At 37.3% G+C, this 27119-nt stretch overlaps 2 protein-coding genes across 3 annotated transcripts in view; both read left to right on the top strand.

Annotated features, from left to right (window-relative positions):
* LOC143860122 (CLIP-associated protein-like) overlaps positions 1-5454 on the top strand; it is a 38295-nt gene extending 32841 nt beyond the window's left edge. Inside the window, exons 15-22 of one of the 2 annotated variants that reach the window (XM_077370652.1) lie at positions 19-120; positions 1870-1974; positions 2135-2209; positions 2353-2421; positions 2535-2603; positions 3420-3456; positions 3770-3871; positions 4939-5077. In XM_077370652.1, coding sequence (XP_077226767.1) covers positions 19-120; positions 1870-1974; positions 2135-2209; positions 2353-2421; positions 2535-2603; positions 3420-3456; positions 3770-3837 — 525 coding nt within the window. In that variant the 3' untranslated portion in view covers positions 3838-3871; positions 4939-5077. Of the gene's footprint in view, positions 1-18; positions 121-1869; positions 1975-2134; positions 2210-2352; positions 2422-2534; positions 2604-3419; positions 3457-3769; positions 3872-4938 lie in introns of both variants that reach the window. The other variant, XM_077370651.1, reaches the window with a different exon arrangement.
* A 9915-nt stretch (positions 5455-15369) lies between these two features.
* On the top strand, positions 15370-26658 carry LOC143860688 (chaperonin CPN60-2, mitochondrial). The gene is made up of 18 exons (XM_077371467.1): positions 15370-15586; positions 15905-15929; positions 16055-16186; positions 17474-17633; positions 20590-20765; positions 21087-21182; positions 21856-21960; positions 22200-22286; positions 22380-22469; positions 22599-22679; positions 22777-22845; positions 23184-23261; positions 23408-23503; positions 23839-23938; positions 24023-24126; positions 24227-24332; positions 24455-24533; positions 26269-26658. The coding sequence occupies exons 1-18, from the start codon at positions 15549-15551 to the stop codon at positions 26381-26383; spliced, it is 1737 nt and encodes a 578-aa protein (XP_077227582.1). The 5' UTR covers positions 15370-15548; the 3' UTR covers positions 26384-26658.
* The last annotated feature ends 461 nt before the right edge of the window (positions 26659-27119 follow it).

Below are 27119 nucleotides of genomic sequence, written 5' to 3'. Positions count from 1 at the left end.
TATTACTCCACTTTATAGGTTTGCAATGGAAATGATGAGAATTCAGTAACGAGTAAACGTGGGGCACTTCAAGAATTGGTCGAAGCTTCTGTGGCTAATGATCACTCTGTGTGGAGCAAGGTATGATTACATTTTCAGATTTAAATGTCTTTCTTTTGTGATAATTCTCAATTTCAAGACAGGAGATTCTTTTTTCTTTCTTTCCCCCCCTTCTTTTGGTGATGTTTCTATTCATCGCCTTAATTGCTAAATGAAAATACCTTCTAGGGAGTTGTGGTTAGTTAATTTTTGATTTGTTCACTGTGTGTTCCTTGTTTGCAAATGGTGTGGAAATTCATTCTTTTATATTTTCTGGATTCCTAGTGAAAAGACACATCTGGCACTAAAATACCACACGCCTTCTGATTCAATTGCTGATCTGCCTATTGTTTTAAGATTCTTGGATTTCTTTGCTTTGTCCTTCTCACCCTCATCTATTTCAATTTGCTTATGGCTTTTAATCAGGAAGATGTAGATCTTCTTTACCTCTAGTGGTCCAATGGCCACAACCAGTTCAGTTGACTTGTTGCAACTTCCATCTGGAATGTTTCTAAATTGGTAAACCTCAGTTGGTGGTCCAAAACCTTGTGAGCATTAAGATCAAGGAACCAGCTTATTCATGGTTGATTAATTAGTGTTGGACATGAGAAGATCATACTTGTTTGTGTCTTTCTGTATTTTACATTTCCGAACAAATTTAAAATATAATTTCACGACTCAGTTTTATATCAGAAATCATTGCCGATTAAGTTTGTTAAACAATAGAAGTTGTTATCCACTTTAGTATTTATAGTTGAGAATGCAAAAAATACCCTCATATCACAAATTTATGTTTGGGCCTATGCTTATTTTGCACGCACAATGCATGCAACAAATGTGCTCCATTCAGCTAAAAGCTGTGTGGCCCATTTGTGATTTCTGCAACATAAATGCACTCCTATGAACATGTACAATGTGTTCAATAGATGTGGAACACCCACTTGATCTTTACGATACACATGTTATATATCCTATGAACAATAATCTGAACCATGCATCTGTGGGTTCCAATGTGACTGGAGCCACTGGGCAAAGAAAGTCCAAAACGAGCATCCTAACCCCTCAATAGATGACTTATAAATTGATGAAAAAAAGGGCGGCCCAGTTCACGAGGCTCCCGCCATTGTGGGGTCTGGGGAGGGCTAGATATACACAGCCTTACCCCTGCTTTGCAGAGATGCTGTTTTAACCATCAATTTATAGGTCGTATATAAATCAATTTATAGGTCAATTTATATATGACCTATAAATTGGTGGTTAAAACAAAAAAAAAATGTCCAGTAATTAATTCTGTACAGGCAAAAAGTCCATTGATCAAGCAGTTATAATCATCTGATCAGGTGATTTTAACACCATTAGGAGTCCACTGTAGGGACTAGAGTACACATGCCAAGAGTGCAACGGAGATCTGTGTAGGCCACAATTTCAAGTGGTCCAGAGGCTACCTTACTCTTTCCATTTTCTTGTTTGAACTTTTATTGGGATTAACATCTGGCAGTGATTAATGCGGCATTTGATGCCTAAATATTAATGGTTCTCATTTTTCTTAAGATGGTTTCCTGAATGCATGGACATTATCAGGATGAAATTGTTCAATATGGTTTCTCAAGAGCAAGAGAATTCATGTTATGAATTCCATAGATCTGAGTTATTATTTATGGCATTCCTGGGGGGAAATGTCACTTGTTTCATGATTTACCGAAGCACATTTCATTTCTAGTTGTGACAAGATGCTGAAGCATTCGTCTGTTGGATGTTTTTTTTGCTAATGACTTGATGGTATTTCTGCAGTACTTCAATCAAATTCTAACAGCTGTTCTTGAGGTCTTGGATGATCCTGATTCTTCCATCAGGGAACTTGCTCTTTCTTTGATACTCGAAATGCTAAATAATCAGGTTTGTGAACTGTGTCCTGCTCGGTTACTTTTTGTTACCTTTTCACAGCAAAAACATTGGTCAAAGGAGTCTTGGTTCTTTGTTTAACAGTGGTGAGCGTGTTGTCTAATATCATAATGATCTCCTCTAAGGCTCTAACTATGTAATATATTACTTTCAGAAAGATACCATGGAAGATTCCATTGAAATTGTCATCGAAAAACTGCTTCATGCTACCAGGGATACAGTTGCCAAGGTATTGGGTGTATTATTTGTTATTTATTTATTTTTTTAACAAAAGGTGTTGGGATTTTTAAGATGTTGGCTCTTGTTGTGTATTTTTTAAACAATCTTCTTTAAAACATAAATGTTTATTTTTTTCTGTTTTCTTGTATTCAGGTTGCAAATGAAGCCGATCACTGTTTGACTATTGTGTTATCTCATTATGATCCTTACAGATGCCTTACTGTATGTGAATCTCACAAATCACTTGGTTATTGATCTCCAGGATTGTTAACAGTAATGCCTCGTTTAATGTTTTCCTAAAGCTATTAATTTTATTGGTTTTGTCAACTCTGCAGGTTATAGTTCCTTTATTGGTCAGTGAAGATGAGAAACTTCTTGTTACTTGCGTCAACTGTTTGACAAAGGTAATGCTTTGTGAAATTCTCATTGTTAACTGGGCCAGGGTTTTATTTTCTCAGGTTACAGGATTTGAGTTTGTCTCTTTTTCTTTTTCTTTCTTTATTTTCGAGAGAGAACATAATGATTTATTTAATAAAAGCAAAAATACACATTTACATCATATAGGGCATAGGTCGCCCTATGTTCAATAAATCTTTACAAATTTCGGTTTTTGCCAACTTATCCACTCTATCATTAGCACTCTTACGAATATGAGAAAATGAAATATCTTTCTCCAACACCCACCAGTAATACACCCACCGATAATCTCATCAGCGATGGTCGCCGGCTATGTAGGCAATAAAATATCATAGAAAATAAAGCCCTAAAAACTAAAAACATGGAAATAAATATCGTAGAAACTAAATAACTTGGAAATATATCCCTAAAAGTCCTAATGGGCCCTCTTATTGGGCCTATAATCCGCATCACTAAGCCATAGCAATCACTTGTTGAAAAGATTTATTTGATTCTCATAATAAAAATAAAATCTCCGGTTATTTGTTCATGGACAATTGGGTTTGAATAACTCATCACTGCTTTCTAGAGCCTCATATAATATAGATTTTTTGCTTCTTTCCTTAATTACAAGATATTTCTTCAATGAATCCAATTAGGCAATTAGGTGGGGACGTGTATGTTTAATCAATATCATTCATCTTGTGGGCCATCTTGAGGCAACCCTCGTGGTTGTGGTAACATGAAAAATTGAGCATATCTTTCATAATATTAAGGATTTCAAAAATCAATGGTTTAGCTTTTCTTTGTTGAACCCTAAACAGGTTTGCTGGATCAAGGGGCTACGATCATTCAATCAAGGTGGGTTTAATGGCAATGGTCTAGACTTTTGGTCACTGGTGGGATCAACGGATCCCGATTGCATCCATGTGGCACACATGGGGTCCAAAAAAGTGGTGTTAGGAAAGAGCCTAAGAGCCATTCGTTTTTTGCATCTTTCTGCATCAATTGAATCTTCGAAGTTCAAACTCTGAAATGAATATGTTTGGCCACCCTAGAATTTTAAGCCATCATAAAAGCAAACAAGATTTAACCATCTTATGTTGGTGTGCATGTTTGTTTTTTGTTACCCTTTATTAATTATACTTACATTAGAGCTTATGTATCTCTTCAGCTCGTGGGGCGGCTTTCACAAGAGGAACTAATGGCTCAGTTACCCTCATTTCTGCCTGCTCTCTTTGATGCATTTGGGAACCAGAGTGCTGATGTCCGCAAGGTTAGAGTTATGGTCTTTGGTCTATAATATCTCTTATTTCTTCTTGGTAACTACGTTTCTGGTTCAAATCACATTGACTGAAGATAAATGGGTTGGTCTAGATATTTACAAATTCTTATGCATATTTAGCGATTTCATGTTTTCTGTGTGTATAAATTATGATCAAGACATTATGCTTAGTCTTAGAAATAATTTAAATTATCTTCTATATTTGGAAGAGAGGTCGGTGGCACAACTGTTGGGCATTATTTTGTCCTGGAATAAGAGAACTCTGTATTTGGTTGAAACTGATAAAAAATAATCCAGAATACTAATTTTTCTGTTTTTTCCCCCAAAGATAACATTATTGATAGAGGAAACAAGAAACAAAGTGGGGCTGACTAAGGTAACCCCTACGCAACAAGAACAAAAGAAAAATAAAGCATTAAAACCCCACACTTTGTCTTTGGCACATAGTTAGAGATGACATGAGAGGTGCTCATATTTTCAAAATGACCAAAATGCTGTTGATTTGTTATTCCCTTATATTTACCTAGCCCACTGAAACCATCTAACTTAACCAAAGCATGCCAATATTCTCTCATAGAATTTGACCAAAACACACCTTTTTGTCAAGCACTGGTAAAGTAATCTCCATTTTGTTTAGATGATTTGATTTTAATGATTTAAATTTGGACAAAATCCTATCACCTTCTGTAATTGTAAGATAAATAGCAGAGAAATTATCAGATGAAATGTTAGCACCTTTTTCTTCTAGATCTCTTGAAGATTTATGTTCCATTTATATTTTTATGGACATCCTACAATATCCGCCAGTGCATAATGCACCTACCGGTTTTTGTACTTAAATGAGTATCATGGTCTGAGTGATTGCGTCTAACAAGCAAAATTGGGTAAGCATATGGTATGGGGTGTGCATTGTAACAGCCAACAGGATCCGTACTCTACTAGTTATTTGCTTCCATACCAGAATGCCACTTGTTAATGGTACTTTTCAATACAGTTTTATGCATTTCCAGTATCTGGTCTTATTCTGACAATCTCTTGTTCTTGTGAGGCTGTTGCAGACTGTTGTTTTCTGTTTGGTGGATATCTATATTATGCTTGGCAAAGCATTCTTGCCATATTTGGAGGGGCTCAACAGCACACAGTTGCGGCTGGTGACCATCTATGCGAACCGGATATCACAGGCAAGATCTGGTGTTCCAATTGATAGTAACCATGGTTAGATTTTTCCTTGTTGGGTGATCGTGTGGTTTTGGGTTTGATTATTCATTGTTTGTGTATTTGTATAGTGTGTGAAAAGCCCCATTTAGAGAGGGCCTGTTTGGGTTTTGAGTGAATGGTTTGGGGTGTAAAACAAATTTGTGAGTGTAACTATACCCATCTAGTGAGAAGGGAGGTTCCCTTTTCTTTGTAATAATGATATCGATTGGAATTTCGGATGGATTCTGAACAGAGAGAATGATTTGGGCTCCAAAGTCAAAAGGGAAGAAAATAACAGTGTAATTGAATATTTCTGTGGCATATGATTAAACCAGAGTAGTAGTGGTAGCTGGTAAACGGCACTCTTTGCAGACCGAGTTATAGTTCTTTCCAAATGATCAGTGTGATGCTTGTGATTTAACTATTTTGAAGATTGTATTTGTGATTAGCCATTTAGGATTACATTGTCCTGGATTTTTTTTCACCTTTAATTCCTCATCATCATTTCTGCCTATATGATTCGGTTCTTTGTTTTTTGTTTTTTTTTGGGGAGTTCAATGCTGGAATCAGGTGCAATCGGAATAGGATTCTGATTTCAAAACCTGATTCCAGTAATTGGGAGCACCCTTTATGTAGAGTGTCTTGGTTTTAACTCTTTCTAATATGTGTTTTTCAAATATACGGGAATTCTCATTAGGAATTGGTGGAAATTTTGAATGGGTTTTGACATCCACTTTATGGTGCAAAAATGTGTTTGAAATAGTCTGTGTATGTACAGTTTAAAGAGATACAATTCCACATTCGGCAGGTTGTTCCTCAGAATATTGGAAAATCTCTCCAGAAAATGATGTTTAAAGAGATACAATTCCACATTCTAGACTATGTAAATAAAAGTGTTCACAAGGGCATTAAAATTCAGCAAAAAATATGTTATTAATCACTAGCAAATCCGTGCAAATTTTCATAACCTTCAGCTTGCCAAAAGATAACAGAAATTTGTGTCACTAGCATTCCGATTATTGTTTTATAGGATTTGATAGCGACGATAGCATAGGCTCACTTTCCAACAGATTTTGTCTTTTTAATTTAAGAAATGCCTTCTGCGATGGTTGCTAGCAAATCCCCTGATAAATGGCTATCCAGTAGCCCAACTATTTATCCTTGTCCTATCAAGATTTTACATGATACTTATATGAACCCTCTAATAAATGGCTTCAACTCCTAGTTCAACTTCTTGATGTCCCACAATTGTCACCTTTGCTTCCTTAAACCCGTCTCCAAATCATTGAGCTAAATCGCACCTTTATGAATTCCCAACGATTTTTTTCTTTAATTTTGCAAGCATTTTTGCTAGGTTTTTTTTCTCTCTCCTACATCTACTACATCTGGGCTGTAAATATGAAAGATTGAGTGAAGATTACAAGTGTGTTTTGGGAGATCCACATGCGTAATAGGGCTAATTCATACATTAAATTTCATTTTGCTCCCCTCTTTCTCTCACTCCCTACCATCTACACGCGTAACTAGGCAACTAATGCAACTTTCCCAACAAAAATGTTGTGCAGAACCTTAGGATTATATTCTCCTTTTTCTTTTGTCTCCCAACTTTAATAATTTTGCTGATAAAATCTCCCTCTCTTCATAGGGATGACAAGAAGGGATAATGAAATCACTATTTAGGATGAAAGAATTAAGGGTAAATGATTAAAAAAATGCAAAGTTTTATGGAAATTGTTAATAAAGGGTAGTGATTCGAAAATTACAAAATAAGGGGTGTGAGGTGAGAGAAAATGTGTTTGAAGACAAATATATCCTTTTGTAACTTATTTTTTCTTACTTTCGTTTTTTATCTTTTACACTGTTTTTTTTTTACCTCTCTCTTCTCAGACGAGACTTCTCACCGTCGGTGGAGAAACGAGATGGTTGGGAGAGGAAGATTACTAAAATACCCTTCCATCCATTTAACCTCTCGTTTTACCCTTTCACCCTCTTTTACCCTTTTTCACTCGTTTTTTTCACTCGTTCTCTCCCTTTTACCTCGCCGGAAAATACTATTCTTGCCGGAAAGGTTGCATACGCGTCGGAAAGTTTAGCTTGTCGCCAGAAAGTGTAGCTCCTCTTGCCAAAACCAATACTTCAACTCTCCAAGGTATTTTTTAAACCATTTAATGTAGGGTTTCATTTTTTGGGTTTTCTTCTTGGGGTGTTGGAGATGAAATACTTGGAACCATTATTGAAATTGTATAAAGCTATAATTAATTCCTGTGTTAGGGTTTCAAAAGGTTTCACTTGATTTCTAGTTTATCCATGGTTTGCAAAGGGTTTCATTTTGTTGATTTTCGTTTTGTTAGGGTTTCGATGGATTGAAAGAAATAAATTTTGGAAACCAAATTAGGGTTTCATTTAGGGTTCGAAAGGGTTCCATTTGTTTTGAAAGGTGTAACTGTGGTTTGTTAGGATTTCATTCAGGATTTGTAGGTTTTGAAGGGTTTCATTTTGGTAGCCAAGGGTTTTATTTTTGTTTTCAAAGGGTTTCATTTGATTTTATTGGGAGAAGGACCGTTATCGATTTTGTTTTGCACTCTTTTGACAGAAGGGAAAGAGGCATAACCATTTATTTTGGGATTTTTGAGACTTTCGAACCCTTGAAACCAGTAAGTATGGTTCCAAGGATCCTTGTAAGCAATGATTTTCATTCCAACTGTCTAATAGTGTGTTTGAAGTGGTTCCAAGTCTGAAAATAGTGGTTCCTATTGTTCCTTCTGTGGAAATAATTATCCCAATTGTCAATTTTGGTTCAATTGTGGTTCTAACTATTTCTGGTTCGAACCCTCATATTTGTGGTTGCAAGGATTGTTACGTCTTTCTCTTGGATTTTCCTATGGTGAAAAATGGCTACTTCGAGGGAGCCAACCTCCACGAAAGAGTATACTTTTTAAGAGAAGAAAGTTGTATGTCTTTCATTCATGAGAAAAGAGTTTAAGTAGAGTACAATTCTCCAAATGACAAGTACGACAATTGACTCCACGTACTAGTAACAGGACTCCATAACTGACACCACAATGACTCAAAACAAACTCCATTACATACATGGGTCTGACCCTACAGAAAATAACTAAATAACTGGTACAGATTGTGCACGTAACACTCCCCTCCACTTCAAGCAACCTTGTCCTCAAGGTTTGAATCTGGAAACCTCTTCAATAGATCATGGTAGCGCTCCCATGTTGCATCTTCAACTTCAGCTCCTTGCCATTTCACTACCACTTCAGTCATGGTTCGATTCCCACGGTTCAGAACTCGACGATATAAGATGATTTGAGGTTGAGGTTGGATTAATCCCTCACCAGTAACTGGTGGCAGCGAGGTCTCTATTGGAATGTTCTCTCCCAACTTCTTCTTGACCAAAGAGACATGAAAAGAAAATACTGGGTTGACTGAAGAAGGTCAATGGCCTCCATTCTTGCATGAGGACACCACCCACCCCTTTTCCTGAAGCATCACAATCAATGGTGAAAGGTTTGGAGAATTTGGATAGAGCCAACACTGGGGGTTCAGCCATTGCCTTTTTGAGGTCTTCAAAAGCTTCACTTGCTACATCGGACCATTTGAAAGAATCATTATTTAGCATAGCCGTCAAAGGTGCTGCGATTTTACCATAATCCCTTATAAATTTCCAATAATACCCACCTAACCCAAAAAACCCGCGTAATGATTTAGTTGAAGTAGGTAAAGGCGAACTAAGTATGCAAGAAATATTGTTTGGGTCAGCAGGTACTCCTTCTCTTGATATTACATGACGAAGGTGGTCCACTTTGTCACAACAGAACCTACATTTAGAGTCCTTTGCATAGATCTTGTGAGATCTTAATAAGTTCAAGGTGGTACGAAGATGTAAAAGGTGTGCATCCCATGATTGGCTGTACACAAGTAAAGTATGTCGTCAAAGAAAATGAGAATAAACTTGCGTAGGTAGGGTTTGAATACCTCGTTTATCAAACCTTGAAAAGTTGATGGTGCATTGGTGAGCCCAAAGGGCATTACAAGGAACTCGTAGTGGCCTTCATGAGTCTTGAAGGCTGTCTTAGAAATGTCGTTGGGATGCACTCGAATCTGATGGTAGCCTGAACGAAGGTCAAGGTTGGAGAAGATTGTGGCACCATGCAACTCATCCAACAATTCTTCGAGAGGGTGGAGGAATCAGAGTTCGACAAAGAATGTATTCCCAATCACAAAAGAGGAGATGAATCAAGTGTTAGGGTGGAGGAATCAGAGTTCGACAAAAAACCATCTTTAATGAACATTCTGAAAAAGAAGAGAAATTTACTACAGAAAGCTAGAAATTGTCTTTGAAGATCATGATGAGAGATGTGTAGGAGAAAAAGCATTTGTTGTTTTGATGTGTTTCTTTCACTCTACATGAAAATAGCAAATATACGAGAAGATCTTATGCGGCCGTGGTTGTGGATAAAAATAAAGTGACAGAATTACTGAGGAAGGTGAAGCTCTAGGACTTTGATTCGTCAATGAATCTACAATTTTTTATCAGAAAGGCATGGCACCTAAGTAGAAGGTTGTAGAAAGGATGAGTCATGAATCATTAAATCGGATCCGGAGAAGGAGATGTTCAAGGAAACCATGGAACAAGAAATGGACAAAAATTAGGGGGGGTGGAAACATGGAAAGAACCTGTAATCGACGCACTCACGCTCAACTTTGAAGAGAGCTTGGTTGGAATTTGAGGACATCCAGAATTGGGGTATTCACGAATTACATAGGAAAACTGAAGTTAGTTTTCTTATAAATAAGGTGGATGCTAGAGTATTATTGGAAGGTTTACAGAAAACGACGTGAATGCTAGAGTATTATTGGATGAAAGAAGTTAGGCAAAAGATGAGTAGCCAAATAGGATTGAAGTAATTATAAGAAAAGATCATGTCATTAGTACTCAATATATGATGGATCATATTTGACCTCAGCACAACTCTTGATGGACAAAAGGAACATAAGTCTGTTAGCTAGAAGTCGTCCCCCCAGCCCCCTATCCCAGAACCAGTAGGGAACCACATTTTTTACCCCATCACCACTCGGGAACCATATTTTTTACCCCGGAACCACATTTTATACCTCGGAACTACTAGGGAACCATATTTTCTACCCTGGAACCACATTTTATACACCAAAACCACTAGGGAACCACATCTTACACCCCTCAACCACTACGGAACCATATTTTATACCCGGGAATCACTACGGAACCACATTTTATACCCCACAACCACTACGGAACCACATTTTATACCCCACAACCACTACGGAAACACGTTTTATACTTCAGAACCACTACGGAACCATATTCTCTACCCTGGAACCACTAGGGAACCACATTTTTACCCCGGGACCACTCGGGAACCACATTTTATACCCCAGAACCACTAGGAAAACACATTTTATACCCCGTAACCACTCCGGAACCACATTTTCTACCAAGGAACCACTAGGGAACCACATTTTCTACCGCGGAACCACTAGGGAACCACATTTCATACCCAGGAACCACTAGGGAACCGCATTCCATACCCCGCAACCACTACGGAACCACATTTTATACGTCAGAACCAGTAGGGAACCACATTTTCTACCCCAGAATCACTAGGGAACCACATGTTTTACCCGTGACCACTCGGGAACCACATTTTATACCCCGGAACCACTACGAAAACACATTTTATACCTTGGAACCACTACGGAACCATATTTTCTACCCTGGAACCACTAAGGAATCACATTTTATACATCGGAACCAGTAGGGAACCACATCTTATAACCCAGAACCACTTGAAAACCACATTTTATACATCGGAACCATTAGGGCACCACATTTCATACCCCGGAACCACTAGGGAACCATATCTTATACCCCGGAACCACTTCAAAATCACATTTTATACGCTGGAACCACTAGGGCAGCACATTTCATACCTCGGAACCACTAGGGAACCATATTTTATACCCCTTAACTACTACGGAACCACATTTTATACATCGTAACCACTACGGAACCACATTTTATACCCTGGAACCACTAGGGAACAACATTTTCTAACCCACAACCACTTGGGAACCACATTTTATACGCCGGACCCACTAGGGAACCACATTTCATACCCTACAACCACTAGGGAAGCACATTTCATACCCTACAACCACTAGGGAACCACATTTTATACCCCTTAACTTAGTACAGAACAATATTTTACAACATTTTATACTCCAGAACCACTTGGGAACCACATTTTATACGCCAGAACCACTACGAAACCATATTTTATACCCCTGAACTACATTTTATACCTCGGAACCACTAGGGAACCACATTTTATACCCCGGAACCGCTAGGGAACCATATTTTATACCCCGTAACCACTACGGAACCACATTTCATACCTCGTAACCACTAGGGAACCACATATTATACCCTGGAACCTCTACGAAACCACATTTTCAACCCCGGAACCACTTGAGAACCACATTTTATACGTCAGAACCACTAGGGAACCACATTTCATACCCCAGAACCACTAAGGAACCACATTTTATACCCTAAAACTTAGTACATAACCAAATTTTATACCTCCGAACCACTGAGGAACCACATTTTATACGCCGGAACTAGTACGGAGCGACATTTTCTTCCCCGGAACCGGTACGAACCAAATTGGGTAGAAACAAGTAATGGTCTTTTTCCAACAGAGAAAATGGTGGTTATAACTTTCTTTTAAAACCCAAGAAAACAATGGAAACAATTATACAACCAACATAGAACAAATTGGGTAATTTCTCTCTTTTTTTCAACACAAAACAATGAAAACCTTCATAAAATGTTCAAATCCAACAAAACTGAAAACCTTCATAAAATGTTAAAGCCCAACAAAATATGAAAACCTTCATAAACTGTTAAACCCTATCGAAGTAGAGGAGCATGGACCTACTTGGAGCTATGTTTATCACCGACGTTCAAATTTCTCACAAGTAATGGTGTTTTTTTTTTTTAACAAAATACAATGGGATTAGAGCTTTCCAAAGGATGGGAATGGCTGCACTAGTATTTTTCACGTTGCCTGGGTGAGGTGAGGAAGAAGAAAGAAAAACGTGGGGATTAGAGCTTCCAAAGGATGGGAATGGCTGCACTGGTATTTTTCACATTGGCTGGGTGAGGTGAGGAAGAAGAAAGAAAAACGTGGGGATTAGAGCTAAAGAAATGGTGGGAAAATGAAAGTGGGGGTATATTTGTCCTAAAACTGATACTCTCTCACCTGACAGCCCTTTTTTATAATATTTAAATATCTACCTTTTATTCACAATTTAGCATAATCTTTGTATTTTTTTAATCATTTACCCAAGAATTAATTGTTCATAACGCAACGCAGATGAATAGGAAAGTGCTGTTCTTCCTTTTTTTCATCCTTACGTTGATGAAACTAGTGAGAGTATAGCTAACCATGGACTATGAGCATGCCCTGTACTGCAAACCTGAAAAGGTCATTCCTGTGATCAGAAACCCGAGGAAGCAAATTTACATTTCAAAGTTTAATGCCTATCCATCTAAACAGTTTTTTTTTCAAGATATCCTAAACGCAATAGAGGATTGAGCCAGAAGTAGCTCACAAGAATCTTATCTTGTAAAGAACCACAATTCTCAAGGACTTGAAAGAGCAAACAAGCAACTCCCCCTAAACCAAATCACTGAAATTTGACATACTAGATTGGAAAACTGTGGATTCTCAACGAAAGGAATAGATTTAGCAAAGGGACAGACAAATTGTACCATTAAGCAAACATATATATAGCACACAAGAACAAATGTTCTTGTCCATATTCCATATTTAACTGTTTTGTTTCGATGAAACAAGACCATATACTGCAAAATACCAAAATCCCCTCTTTCATCAAAAATCTTACTTTTTAAGAAAGTACAGCAATGCCCATAATGGTTCCTTTTTTTTTTTTATCATTTTGCTTTTATTTTTTGTATGCTTGGAGCGTTCTAGTACTTTGTATCTTTTTGCCTGTCCAAATTTTAAAAAAAGAAGAAGATAAATAAGGGATTTTCCACTAATCTTGAATGCTTTTACAAGAGAATGAAAGTGGGCTTGTACAGAGCACTTACATGATAAACATAGAATGAAATCTGATAACTACGGAAAGAGATTATTCTAATCAAACCTGGTTGCCTAATCTCTGTATATTACCCCATTTAACAAACTTGCCTAATCTCTGTAGTTGCCTCGTTCAGCCAACTTACCCATTCGACCTTCCAAGGTGATCCAACGGTGGGATCTTAAACCCAATTCAACCATTAGATCTCACATATTCTAACAAAAAAAAAAATATGGAACCCCATCCAATCCTCTACTTTCGTCGCTTCTTCCACACTTAATTTTCAAATCCTTCAATTGAGTATGATGATCCTATTCATGCTTCTCCTAGAAGGAGATGCCTTATGTTTGAGAGATGAGATGTAATTAGTGATAAAATTGATTAATTCAATCTTCCTTTTATTTGTTGTATTTATAACTTACTCTGCCTTTTCATAATTGTACTACCGTGTTTTGATGATGAGACTAACTCAACTTGTCTTTTGCTTGTTAATGGGCTGTTAAAGCTTTTTGGAGATTGAGAGAGGCTTTTCGGAACTGTTGTTGATAGCTGGTTAAATTATAAAGAGGCCGCTAGCAAAACGGAAATCCGTCCCATAAAAAAACGGTGTGTTTCTATTGTCTTTATTTTCAGAACAGATTTCCATCTTGGAAGGGCTTTCCACTTACAGAAGACAAGATGAGTTTGTCTCATTATCAAAACACGGTAGTGAAAATTGTCATTTAGTCTTTAGTATTTTGTACGAGGGATTTGCGGTGAGATGAAGACAAAAGCTGCTGAAAAGTGAACCTATGTGGCTGGTCAGACACGCAACAGACCATCTGTGAAATGCCTTTTACGGTGTACGGACGCTAGCAAATCCCATAAAACATATCTCTTTTGTTGAATTTAGTCGGTCTAATAGTTTCTTATATTTTTTTAATAATTTTTTAAAATTATTCGCATTTTTAATTCTCTAAAAATACTCTCCATTCTAGACGGAACGAAAAAAAATAGCCGATCAAAATGTCCGGTCCCATTGATAAAATGAAAAACCAAACAAGATGATATTGACAAAACAGTTGCTTGGAGAAAAAGATATAATGAGCAACTTTATCCCATGATGGATGGAATGCGGGTGGCCTCTATAAAAATAGGACTTATTTCATTAGTTCTCAAATAAATATCTTTTGGGTGATGATAAATTCACCACCCTTTTAACCATGACCGCCCTATTTTCGGGCTACAAACTTACAATCAAGGTTTTAAATTTTGGTTTCGGCTATAATTTCGATCTTCACCGAAACTGAAATTTCAGCCGAAATCCCAAAATTTCGGTCGAAATTCAACAGAGAAGCTAACGAAATGTTGGATTTTTCTCCTGAAATTTCAGCCAAAATTCTGCGAAGAAATAAAAAATATATTTTATTGAAATTTTGACTGAATTTTACAAAATTTTGACCGAAATTTGTTACGTCTCGGGGATATCGGTTTCGATGTTGACAGCGGATTTCAGCCGAAATTTAAAACCTGGCTAACAATAACCATTTCTTTTTCGGTCAGGGTTTTACTCGATGGGGCCAACCTTGTAAATTAGGGGGTGGATATGTCATCTGTATATCTTATGTAAATTTTGTTTCTTAAAAGAATTGTTACACTCAAGTCCTCTTCCCTGACAACCACTTTCTGGGATTGGATCTATTGATCTAACAAGCAAGGACAAGTTGTTTAACCCATCCCCATTGACCCCACCCTGATCAGATGATCTAAGCTCCATGATCCATCAAACCTGGTACAGAAATTACAGTAACGCCCCACTTCTTAGGATGATCCAAACCGTTCATTTGATGAGCCACCAGAGGCTGTCTGTACTAAAAATCATCTAAGATAAAAGGGTTAGGATCATCCTATGGACATGATTTATAGGGTTCAACTTATTTACGTGGTTTCCCATCAAGTGAACGGTTTGGATCATCCCCACTGTACTTTTTGAAAAATAATGAACTTCATGTGCACAGGTCATATAAAATCTGTGGTTTTGCCTTTTTAAGAAATAATTTTCCACGGAAACAGAGGAAGAAAAAGATTACACGGGGGCTTAATTTTAATTGGCCAATGGAGGCCCAATAAGAGCCCTCTCTTAAGTTTGGGTGCAGGGTAAGACCGCTAAAACCCTAAACCCTAAAAGAGGCTTCTAGACTTTCCTCTCTCTTCTCCCTATTTATACCTCTCCCTCTCTCTCACGTGTACAAAAACCCTAAACCCTAATCTCAATCTACGTTTCTTACTTATTTTCCTCTGTCATTTTCTAAATCCACACCATCTTTCCACCATGTATCGCGTAGTAGCAAACCTTGCTTCCAAAACCAGGTAAGCAGAATAGAAATGAAAATCAAAGGGATTTAGAGAGAGTGATACAGAAAAATGATGTTTTTATCCTCTAATCTTCTTAGGGTTATAGTTTTGGGTGTTAAGCACTTTCTGAATCTCGTTTTTGGTCTTTTCTTTGCATTTTTTACCTGGGACAGCCCCTTCAAGTGTTAAAAAGTAGTAAAAAATACCCTAGATGGGGCTGTACCAGGTAACAAGGGGGGGGGGGGTGAATATATCACTTCCTTTTGATATTTTCCATCTGGGTTTTTGCTCGTTCTCTGGTTTTCATTATCTTTATGTGTCTTCACTTTGCAGGATCGCTAGAAACAGCAGTCAGCAGGTGGGTGTTGGGTTTTCTTCATCTGAATCTTTTATTTTTGTTCATTTATGCCTTTGGATGTTTAATGAAATGGGCTCTTTAATTTGTTTTGTCTCTTTAATGTTACTTTCTATATGTTAGTGTAGATTGGCAGTCAGTTGAGTTGGAGCCGAAATTATGCGGCAAAAGACATCAAATTTGGCGTTGAGGCTCGCGCTTTGATGCTTAAGGGTGTTGAAGAGCTTGCTGATGCTGTGAAAGTCACCATGGGACCCAAGGTTACAATTTTGATGATTTTGTCACCCCCCCTTTGAATGTGTTTATTGGATTGTAATATGGTATTTTGGGTGGATTCACGCTTTTATTGTCTCCAAGTTTTTTTCTTTTTAAAATTTTTCTGATGTTTCCAATGGCTTGTTGAAAGATATAGTTGGGCTTAGGATGTTAGAATAAGAACTTAGCCTTCAAGATTTCCATTTGGTTGGACAGATGATAACAGATTTAAGTCTAATTCACATAGGAAGGTTTAGCAGAAAATGTGGACTCAAGCATGATAAATGATTTACTTGATCCTCTGCTGGGAAATTATACAAGATGTATTGAATGTTTTTCCTTGTTGGGTTTTATCTGATATCGCCATATCTGTCTCCTTGAGCAATGCGATACTAAATGGTTGATGGTTGATAGTGGTTTTTGAAGGGCCATTTCTACATGGGACACCTGCATTGATAATACATTTAATCATATGTTTTTATTTTTATCTCATTTTTTGTTATTTCAAGTTTGAAGCATACTCATTGTCTGATATGCAGGTTGTATTGTCTGTTATAAACTCGTGTTGGCAAGATGTATTACAGTTTTGAGGCTAATTCAATGTGGCCATCCGGGGGCTTAAACCTTGCTTAGCATATCTATGTGTTAATTCATTTAATTTTAATTGTTCAATTTTTTAGTATCTAGAATGGAATTTCAAGATTCATACTATTTTATTGGTAACTATTATTTTTTTGTTCTACACTATTCGAGCAGTTGTTTGTTCCTTATCTTCTGACGAGGGTCACATACTTGCATTCTTTTCTATTTCTTCCTCAAGTTGGCTTTTGGTTATGTTTTTTTGCTTCCAAATTAACATTGGGTGGGACTAATGAATTTGTGTGGATTTTTCCTCCCAATTTCACTTGCCCTTTTATTAGTCTAGATTTTTAAAAAATATAAAATGCGTGTTTGTGTGGAATTGTGTCTCAATGTGAATTCAGGTTGTTATTGCCTTATCTTTTGTCCACCATATAATTTCTCTACAATTTAATAGTATCAGGAATGCCATTATCAGAATAAGTGGGTATGGTAACATTTGCAATGGGGCCCCAAAACCGAAGAAACCCAATTACACCCTCGTACACGAGTATTCGTCCATTTCTCCTTCCCGGATATTCAAATTTTGTCAAAACAAAGTCAAAATCGATCCCCAATTTTTTCATATTTTTTTTATTGCCTTACCTTTTTTATATTCTTTTCTTTTGTTTATAATTGAGGCCTCAAATTTTTGAATGTTTGGTTTATTAAAGGGTCGTAATGTTGTCTTGGAGCAAAGCTTTGGTGCACCAAAAGTGACAAAAGATGGTGTAACTGTTGCAAAAAGTATTGAGTTCAAAGACAGAGTTAAGAACATGGGCGCTAGTCTTGTGAAGCAGGTTGCTAATGCAACAAATGATGTTGCAGGCGATGGTAAGTTTTTACTGCTCCATATAAGAGTTTTATCCTTTGAGGCATTCTTATCTATTACAGATTGGTGTTTACAAAAGTATAGGTGATCAACCCTCTCATATGCAAGGTGTAAGCCCCACTTATTTTTTTTACTTCGAAGTTAAAAAATTAAAAGAATTAGAAAAATTAAGATTTTTTTGAGTGATAATTAGAAAAATTAAGATTGATAGCAAACAAATATTATAAGGGAAGATCTACCAGTGCACTGCACGAGGATGTCAGGACTGGGGCTACATATGCCTGCGTGCTCTGCAGGTGGGCCAGACCGCCTCTGCAGTCTGGCCCACATGCAGGGGTTTTCCCATTCTTGCCTTCTGGCATCCTCCAATTGTGGTCATAATTCAAGCATATATCATAATTCAATTAAGGAAAAAATAAATAAAAGAGCGTACACTCAAAGATTATAATGCATACACTATAACAAACTAGTGTCATAAAAAATGTGTCAAATTCTCAAGAAGTCAATGAACTAGTGCTATAAGTTTGCAAGTAGGCAACCGAATACCACTTAGAAATTCGGCTCATTACAATATAAAGAAATATGTATAGTCAAACCTTTGTTTCCTCAAGAATCTATGTCGTCATTATCAATCTCATCATCCAAAGCCGCTTCACCAATGTATATCTGTTTCATCTTCACCCTCTTCATCGTGTTCATTATCTCGCAGAGTAACATTTGCAATCTCCACCTTTGCCTTACGTAATTTGCACTATTTTAAAACTTAAAATGAGATTCTGAGGGAAAGTTTTACAAAATCAGTAACTTAACATTTGTAAATATTTAATTATGCTCACTTTGCGGAGCATTACTATTTCTCTTTAGGGTGAAATTAAAATTTTCTATCGATGGTCAATGATTGCAAAGGTAGTAATGACATATATGTTTGATCTAAAGGAAAACCTAAAGGAAACAAAATCAGAGACCCAATCATCATCATCAAGTCAATTGGGATTAGGATCGAGAAGAAGATTATCTTTCGCATCTATCTATCCATCGTAAGAATCATTTGGTCCACCATGACTGGGTCTATGTCTTGCCTTCCCCCCTTTACTTGCCCTACTTTGTATATATGTAATATAAACTAGTGTATTCAATTCTTGCTTTATTTTTCTCTTAACTGAAAAATAGGATTCTTCTCTTTCAATCATATTTTTCTTTGGTAAATGATATGAGGACACAGTTGTGTCAAGGTAGTACCAAAGAGTCATCCTAATATTCCATGTGTACCCAAAGAGGGGCATGCTTATCATTTTATTAAAGCGATGGGGTTCTTTTGTCGCAAAAAATGCCCATCATTGTTGGGTGAGTGGTGTAATAGAGGAGGGCTGTTAGGAAGCTCCCTGACAATGAATGTGTCTTTCTAGAAGCTCTTTTCCCTTTGTTATATTCATTTATTTTTTGTGCATTGATCATAGTACTAGAAGGTCGAGGAACAATAGTATCAAGTGCTAATATAAGTAAGTTTCATGTGTGGGTTATCTGTTCATGTATTATATGATTTCTTGGTTAACCTGACCTGTCATTGTATGCATCACTGCTTAAAAACTCTTGGAGTCAATCATCGACTTGCCTGAGTTAATGAGAAATTAGCTGCCTCAATCATTGATCCATGTGAGTTTGCTCCTTTTTACCTTGGCCGAGTTCTCATTTGGGACTGAGTTTTTAAACACTGGCACATAGTCAATTTAAAAAAAAGAAAAAAAGTGAACAAAGCACTTACTAAATAAACATCCCCACCCAAGATTTGAACTCTGGTAGCTTGATTAATCTTAATCATTCCTACCAAGTAGACAAGCCCTGGGTGGTCAAAACATAGTCAATTTTAGCTGCTTCAATTCATCATATGTTTACAAACTTGTTGGGTCAATCATTGATTCACTCAAATAATCTTGGTGCACTTGGTCATACTTGCCCTGGTTTATCCTGTTTTGCTTTAGGGTAACTCTCTTTATGAGTAGAAGTGCTGCATCTCCACTGTGACACTATGTCTAACCAGATCTTCATTGTGACACTATGTCTAACTAGATCTTAATCGGCCAAAATATTTCAATTTCGGCTGCTCAACTCAATTCAACAAAGCCTTTGTCCCAAACTAGTTGGGGTCGGCTAAATGAATCCTTTAGAAAAATTTCATGAAGAAGGTGAAAGGAATCTACTCGGCTTTAATCCTGGCTCTAGTTGGGTTCTTCTACGTGGATCATTTTCTTCCATTCTATCCTATCCAAGGTCATGTTCTCTGTTATGTTCCTAGCTATCAAGTCTTTCCTCACTGTTTCTATTCAAGTTGTTTTCGGTCTGCCCCTACGTCTTTTTACTCCATCAATTTGGCACGAGTCGCCTCTTCTCACTGGAGCATCCAAAGGCCTACGTTGGATATGTCCAAACCATCTTAAGCGGTGCTCTCTCATCTTCTCCTCAATTGGTGCCACCCCCACCTTTTTACGAATGTCTTCATTTTTTCAATTTCGGCTGCTACCGAATCGAAATTCACTTGGATTCGGAAAACTACTAGATTTTGCTCGAAATTTTGGTATTTCGTTAGTGTTTTGGTCGAAATATGCAATTTTTCATATATAAAATGCAAAGTTTGAAGTTTTGACAGAAACCCTGAAAAAATTCAACTCCACTTGCAGAGGAGAAGAATAACGAGATTTTTAAGATATTAAAGAATATGACAAAAATAGAAAGAAAAATCAGCGGCGTAGTATCTTACTTGGATTTCGGCCTTGATTTCGTACCAAAGTGTTTTTAGGATTTTATAAAGATTTTGGCTGAAATTTCATACTGAAATGTTTTGGTTTTGCTGATGACCGGTAACCGAAACCGAAGTTTTAAAACCTTGATTGTGGAACTACGGCTAACCAGATCGAAGGCCGTGAAAATGACTGATTTTCTGGATCATGATGGTCTCTACAGGTACTACATGTGCCACAGTCCTCACTCGTGCAATATTCGCCGAAGGGTGCAAGTCAGTGGCAGCGGGAATGAACGCAATGGATCTTCGGCGCGGAATCACGATGGCAGTTGATTCCGTTGTTACAAGCTTGAAGAGTAGAGCACGCATGATTAGCACATCAGAAGAGATTGCACAGGTGAATATTCTCTTTTAATAAGGGAATAAGTTGTCTTATTTTTTTCATTTAAAAAAAAGGAAAATAATAGAATAAGTTGTCTTACACAATCTTTGCCATTCAAAAAAAAAAAAGTTGTCTTACATGAAATTATATCTTTCTACTATGTAATTTATGTTCATTGTATGAAGATTTATGCTGTCTAGTTGTTGTTGGTGTTGTTGGTGTTCTAATTATTGAATAAATAAATAACTTTTCAGTAGTGGCATATATGTTTTGGAACTGGTAGTAATGTCTTTATTCTTAGTTCACTAAATTGCTACAATTCTTCATTTCAAATAGGTTGGTACAATATCTGCAAATGGAGAAAGAGAGATTGGTGAGCTAATAGCAAAAGCCATGGAGAAAGTTGGCAAAGAGGGGGTCATCACTATCGCTGTAAGTTACCAGATTGATATTTCAACTTATAGTAGTGTATGCTCGATGTTGATTCATTTGGAGCTTGGATTTTTGTGCATATCACTTTGCAGTGTCTGGCATGTCTTTTCCCTTTGTCATATTGATATTGTGCTATAAAATGTTTTATATTAACAGGAACTTGGTCTAAGTTGACTGGCATTTCTTTTAATTGGTCTGCCAAAAGAGGCTAAAATGGCTGGTTGGGCTTTCTGTAACTTGGTCAGATCAACGCTATCCAACTGGAATTTCTGTACTTTTCGGTGTTGTTTCTTTAGATTTTTATCTATTCGCTCCTAAATAAGAGATACACTTTGATTTCAGGCCTTCAATCATATAATTTAAGTTTTCTATTACCCTCAGATGATCTATTACCATTCTGGAGTGTCTCCATGCGAATGTTAGAATTGTTGACAGACCAGTTAATTATTTTTTATGCAGTTTATGGAGCAGATTAGGCAGTTTAGAAGTGGATTTCAAGATCTTAATCTTGTTTTCCCTGTCGCATTTACTCTTTGTTGTGAAGTTCGAGTGTCCTTGTTCTATTTTTGCACATGCGGATGATTGTTGTCTTATTTCCTCCTCAGCAACATCTTAATTAGCCGTAGCCTCATAGTGATATGTTAATTTGATATTGCCTGTTAAATTTTTACAGGATGGGAAGACTCTATTCAATGAACTGGAAATTGTCGAGGGGATGAAACTGGATAGGGGTTATATATCCCCCTATTTCATTACTAACCAGAAGAACCAGAAATGTGTAAGCATTTTTGTTTCCCTGAACGGGTTGTTTCTGTTAGCCTCAATGTCTGCTATTTCCTTGGCATAGGGTATGAAATCAATACAGCTTTGTTCTTTTGGGGTAGCTGGGAACAGATTATGAGCTTTTGAGACACTGAGTTGTTTTGGGGAAATTAACATAGTTTCATTGGGCTCATATATACTGGTCTTGATGTGTGGTCTTGATGCTCATTCTACCTTTATGTTTTGTGTCAACAGGAACTTGATGATCCTCTAATTTTAATTCACGAGAAGAAGATCGCAAGTCTAAATGCAGTGGTGAAAGTGTTAGAATTGGCTTTAAAGGTATCTGTTCTTTTGGAGTTCTGTTTGAGTTTACTCAACCAAGCGACTTAAATGCTTTTGTTAACCTATCTGGATTTTCTTACATATTTGCAGAAGCAAAGACCTTTATTGATTGTTGCTGAAGATATAGAAAGTGATGCCTTGGCTACCCTAATTCTAAATAAGCTTCGGGCAGGAATCAAGGTGATATGTTCTTTGCATGCACTTTTAAATAGTTAGTTTCTTGTTGAATGTAATATTGTTCTATTTGTTTATAATTGTGTTCTTTTAATGTCTAGTAATCTAATTGGGGTAAATTGTGTATTGAGATAGGTTTGTGCCATTAAAGCACCTGGTTTTGGAGAAAATAGGAAAGCCAATTTGCAGGATCTTGCTACTCTCACGGGAGGAGATGTGCGTTCATTCTTTTAGTTTTCTATCTTCTTAATGCCTGAACTCTTGTCAAATTTTTCCTATTAAATCTTTTTCCCATTTCTTCCCCCGGTTGTAGGTTATTACTGAAGAACTCGGTATGAACCTAGAAAAAGTGGAGCTAGATATGCTAGGCACATGTAAAAAGGTAAGTTATCTCTTAGATGTGTTTTTCTTTTTCTTTTTAAAATTCTGGTTATATTTATGAATTTTTCTGAATGATTATCAATTTTTCTTTAACATTTCCATTTTTTTCTGAATGCTAATCTCAATGTTTCCATTTCGCATAATTTGTCCCATTGTTTTTCTTGTTTTCTTTATTTGTTCCATTTGTTTTTCTAAGATTTCTCAAAAACCTGTGGATTTAATGACCTGTTTCTATTTGCATTAAAGTCTTGATCAAAAGTCAGGGTGTTTTCCATTTCCATAAGAGGAAACCGGATTGGCCTTTGTATGTGGCTTAATATGTAACTTACGAAATTGTAGGTAACAATCTCTAAAGATGACACTGTCATCCTTGATGGGGCTGGCGATAAGAAGGCTATTGAAGAGAGGTGTGAACAGGTTTGTATTGTTCCTCTGCCACCTTTATTTGGTAGTCATTGAACAACTCACCTCAATCAAGTTCTTGGACTTGCTATTGGATGTCTTCTCTTATGTCAGTTGAATAGGATGATTGTATTGGACCTAACGTGTTTATTGCCTAACAGCTGAGGTCTGGAATTGAAGCGAGCACTTCAGATTACGATAAGGAGAAGCTGCAAGAAAGGTTGGCAAAGCTTTCTGGTGGTGTTGCTGTTCTAAAGGTTGAGTCTCCCTTCATTGTATTCTTATAGTTTTGCATCCTCAGAAACTTGATTAAGAAATGCCCTATGACTTTCTACATGTTCTATTAATGTTGCATCCTGTTTTAAATTTGTGGCTCAGCAAACTGACTTCAACTGAGAGAAGTTGGTTGGTATTGCATACCAAGTCAAGTCAATCAGTCTCAATTTGCATAGCCTATGTAGAGATAAATGCACAGATGCCCTCTAGTTGGGGCTGATATAACTTTATTTTGCCCCATTTTATTTATTTGTGAAGGTTACACAAAGAAGTGATCTTTCGAGGATGTTTATTGCTACTTGTGTGCATTTTGCAGATTGGAGGAGCTAGTGAAGCAGAAGTTGGAGAAAAAAAAGATAGGGTGAATGATGCTTTAAACGCAACCAAGGCAGCTGTTGAAGAGGGCATTGTACCAGGTAAACTCGCTGTCCTTTTCTTTTGTAGTCTGAGGTCATTGTTGTTGCCTTGAGGCTTCAAACTCAACAAGGTGGTCTTTGCAGGTGGTGGTGTTGCTCTTCTTTATGCATCAAAGGAGCTGGAGAAGCTGCATACTGCTAACTTTGATCAAAAGATTGGAGTCCAAATCATTCAGAATGCTCTCAAGGTTCTAACTTTGCTGCCACGTCTAGATTTTGGGAATTTTACTAGTAGTTGTATTTAATTTGATTTTGAAATTGATGGAGATATTGTGTATCCAACTGCAGACACCAGTGCACACAATTGCATCAAATGCCGGGGTTGAAGGGGCTGTAGTTGTTGGCAAGCTATTGGAGCAGGATAATCCTGATCTCGGATATGATGCGGCTAAAGGTGGGATTTCCTTTGCCAGTTCTTTTATAATTTAATTAATTATTTTTAGAATTCCTTGCTAGTTTGTGTGTGTGTGTGTGGGGATCTAACAGCTCTTTTTCTTTGGACTTACTCATAACCAGGTGAATATGTGGACATGGTTAAGTCTGGGATTATTGATCCATTGAAAGTAATTAGAACTGCTTTGGTGGATGCTGCAAGGTAAGTAATTCTATTCTACCCATCTTTCTCTATTAAACTACACACTTAGCAACTTGCATTGCTTGGATTTTGGACGGAGGAGTGACACTCTTGTAGCAAAACATGAAATGGTGCCCTAATTAAACCCACTGTTTAAAACTCCAACTTGGATAAGAGCTCGCCAAGGCAAAACCCAGTCGTCTTGTGCAAGTTAATGATTGATGCAGTCAAATTTTCATTAGCTTGCGAGTTCAAAAGAGTTTTTTAAATGCAAAATTAAAACCCTATGCAAAAGTAAAACCTAGACGGCTCATCTCGTTAAGCTCGTTAGTGTGTAGAAAATCTTCTCTCTCTCTCTCTCTCTCTCTCTATATATATATATATATATATATATATATATATATATATATATATATATATATATATATATATATATATATATGAGAAAAGGGTTCCTGTGCTTGAGCGCAGATAAGCAGATAAGCTTATCTGCGCTTGAGTGCAGAAACAGGGGTGGGGCCACATTTGGGGGGGGGGATCCAAAGCATTCATTTGATGGGCCCTTTCATGGATAGGGTGCCCACCAAAAATCAGCTCCATTGGATCACCATAGGGTGTCCATTTGTGGGGTGAAAATGGGCAGATTTGTGGACAAACAGTATTTGTCCATTTTCTCCCCCATAAATAGACACCCTAAGATGGTCCAATGGAGCTGATTTTTGGTACACCTTCCATCCATGATGGGGCCTGTCAAATGAATGCTTAGGATCACCCCCCAAATGTGGCCCACCCTTGTTTCCAGCACTCGAGCGCAGGAACCCTTCTCTCTCTCTCTCTCTCTCTCTCTATATATATATATATATATATATATATATATATATATATATATATTTGTGTGTGTGTGTGTGTGTGTGTGTGTGTGTGTGAGAGAGAGAGAGAGAGAGAGAGAGAGAGAGAGAGAGAGAGAGAAGAGGAGGGTTCCTGAGGTTAACCTCATATATAGCTTATATGAGGTGGCGCTCACAAAACATAAGGGGCCCACATTGTTAGGATGATCCAAAGCATTCATTTGAAAGGCCCCATCATAGATAGGGTGTGTACAAAAAATCAGCTCTATTGGATCATCCTAACCCATCCAAAAGTGGAGGGCAAAATGGATAGACACTTTTTGTCCACAAATCTGCCCATTTTTGCCTTCACTTTTGGAGGGGTTAGGATGATCCAATGGAGCTGATATTTGGTACACACCCTATCTATGATGGGGCCTTGCAAATGAATGGTTTGGATCATCCAAACAAAGTGGGCGCCTTATGTTTTGTGAGCGCCACCTCATATAAGCTTATATGAGTTTAACCTCTCTCTTTCTCTCTCTCTCTCTCTCTCTCTATATATATATATATATATATATATATATATATATATATATATATATATATAGAAATCTAGCTCGGGCTCGAGCGAGCTTCCGAGCCCGAGCCAAAACTGACACCCTTAGGCTGGCCGATGAATGACGTGGGAACTTTTTAGATAGTGATTTACACCACACTGAATAGTGTCACCAAACCCTTGCCATGAATTATGCTGCTACCCATTTTTTCTCCAACTGAATATTAAGCTGGCCTGCTGTAGAGACCCCTTAAACTTTAATTTTCTGCTTGATAGATTTTGATTTCATCATTCAAAATCTTAGCTTATTGGTAGTAGTAATCACACCTCCATTAGCCTACATTTAACCTTCTATTTCATTATGTTGCAGTGTGTCTTCATTGATGACTACAACTGAGGCTGTCGTCGTTGAACTCCCAAAAGATGAGAAGGAAGTTCCAGCAATGGGCGGCGGCATGGGTGGTATGGGCGGCATGGATTATTAAAGGTGCTGCAGCGGAGATGTAGCAATAAAAAATAATTTTCGTTTATCAAATCAATTGAACAGAGGAGGTTTAGGATTTTGAGAGGTGGGTTCATAACTACTGGATCAGTTTGGTAACCCTGTGGGGACACTATGGCTGTTTATCTGTTCTGAATTTTTCATTTTAGGAGGTCAACCATTAATGTAATCATAGTGAGAGGTCACTAGACAATTTTGTTTTTGCATCCAGTTCCTCCTTATTTTTCAATAAATTTGTCACTTTGCTTTGCAGGGGAATATGAGAATTAATTTCTGAAGCTGCCAAATTTTAGTTTTAGTTGCAGCAAATGCAATGGGTTTCTTGTTGGAAAGCAATGGTTTTGAACAATAATTTAGTGTACTATTAAGGAATTTGCGGTCAAAGTAGCCGATAATCAATGGTTCTTGAAATTCAACGGCCCAGATAAGGGGCGATGCGCGCTTCTACTAGACAAATGAATTAGCATTCGTAGGATAAGCAGGTGTTTGGTTATAAGAAAAAAAAATATGGAAAATATTTACGTAGGAAAAAATATTTTAGTGGTCTCTAGGAGGTTAGTAGTAGTAATCTGGGTTAAATCGGTACCTTTATGTTCCAAATGCATGCTGTTTTGCGCTGTTTGATTTTCCTCACTCAATCCGGAAGAACAAGAAAAGTTAAGGAAGTGGGAATCTCTATTCCTCCTCCTAGTGTATAGGACATAGATTTGCCACTGTAT

This window comes from Tasmannia lanceolata, unplaced genomic scaffold, assembly GCF_043159265.1.
Source record: "Tasmannia lanceolata isolate RefF3 unplaced genomic scaffold, GAP_Taslan_0.1 ptg000037l, whole genome shotgun sequence".
Lineage (NCBI taxonomy): Eukaryota > Viridiplantae > Streptophyta > Magnoliopsida > Canellales > Winteraceae > Tasmannia > Tasmannia lanceolata.
The sequence above is the reverse complement of the archived record's forward strand: the minus strand, read 5'-3'. Positions and strand labels throughout refer to the sequence as shown.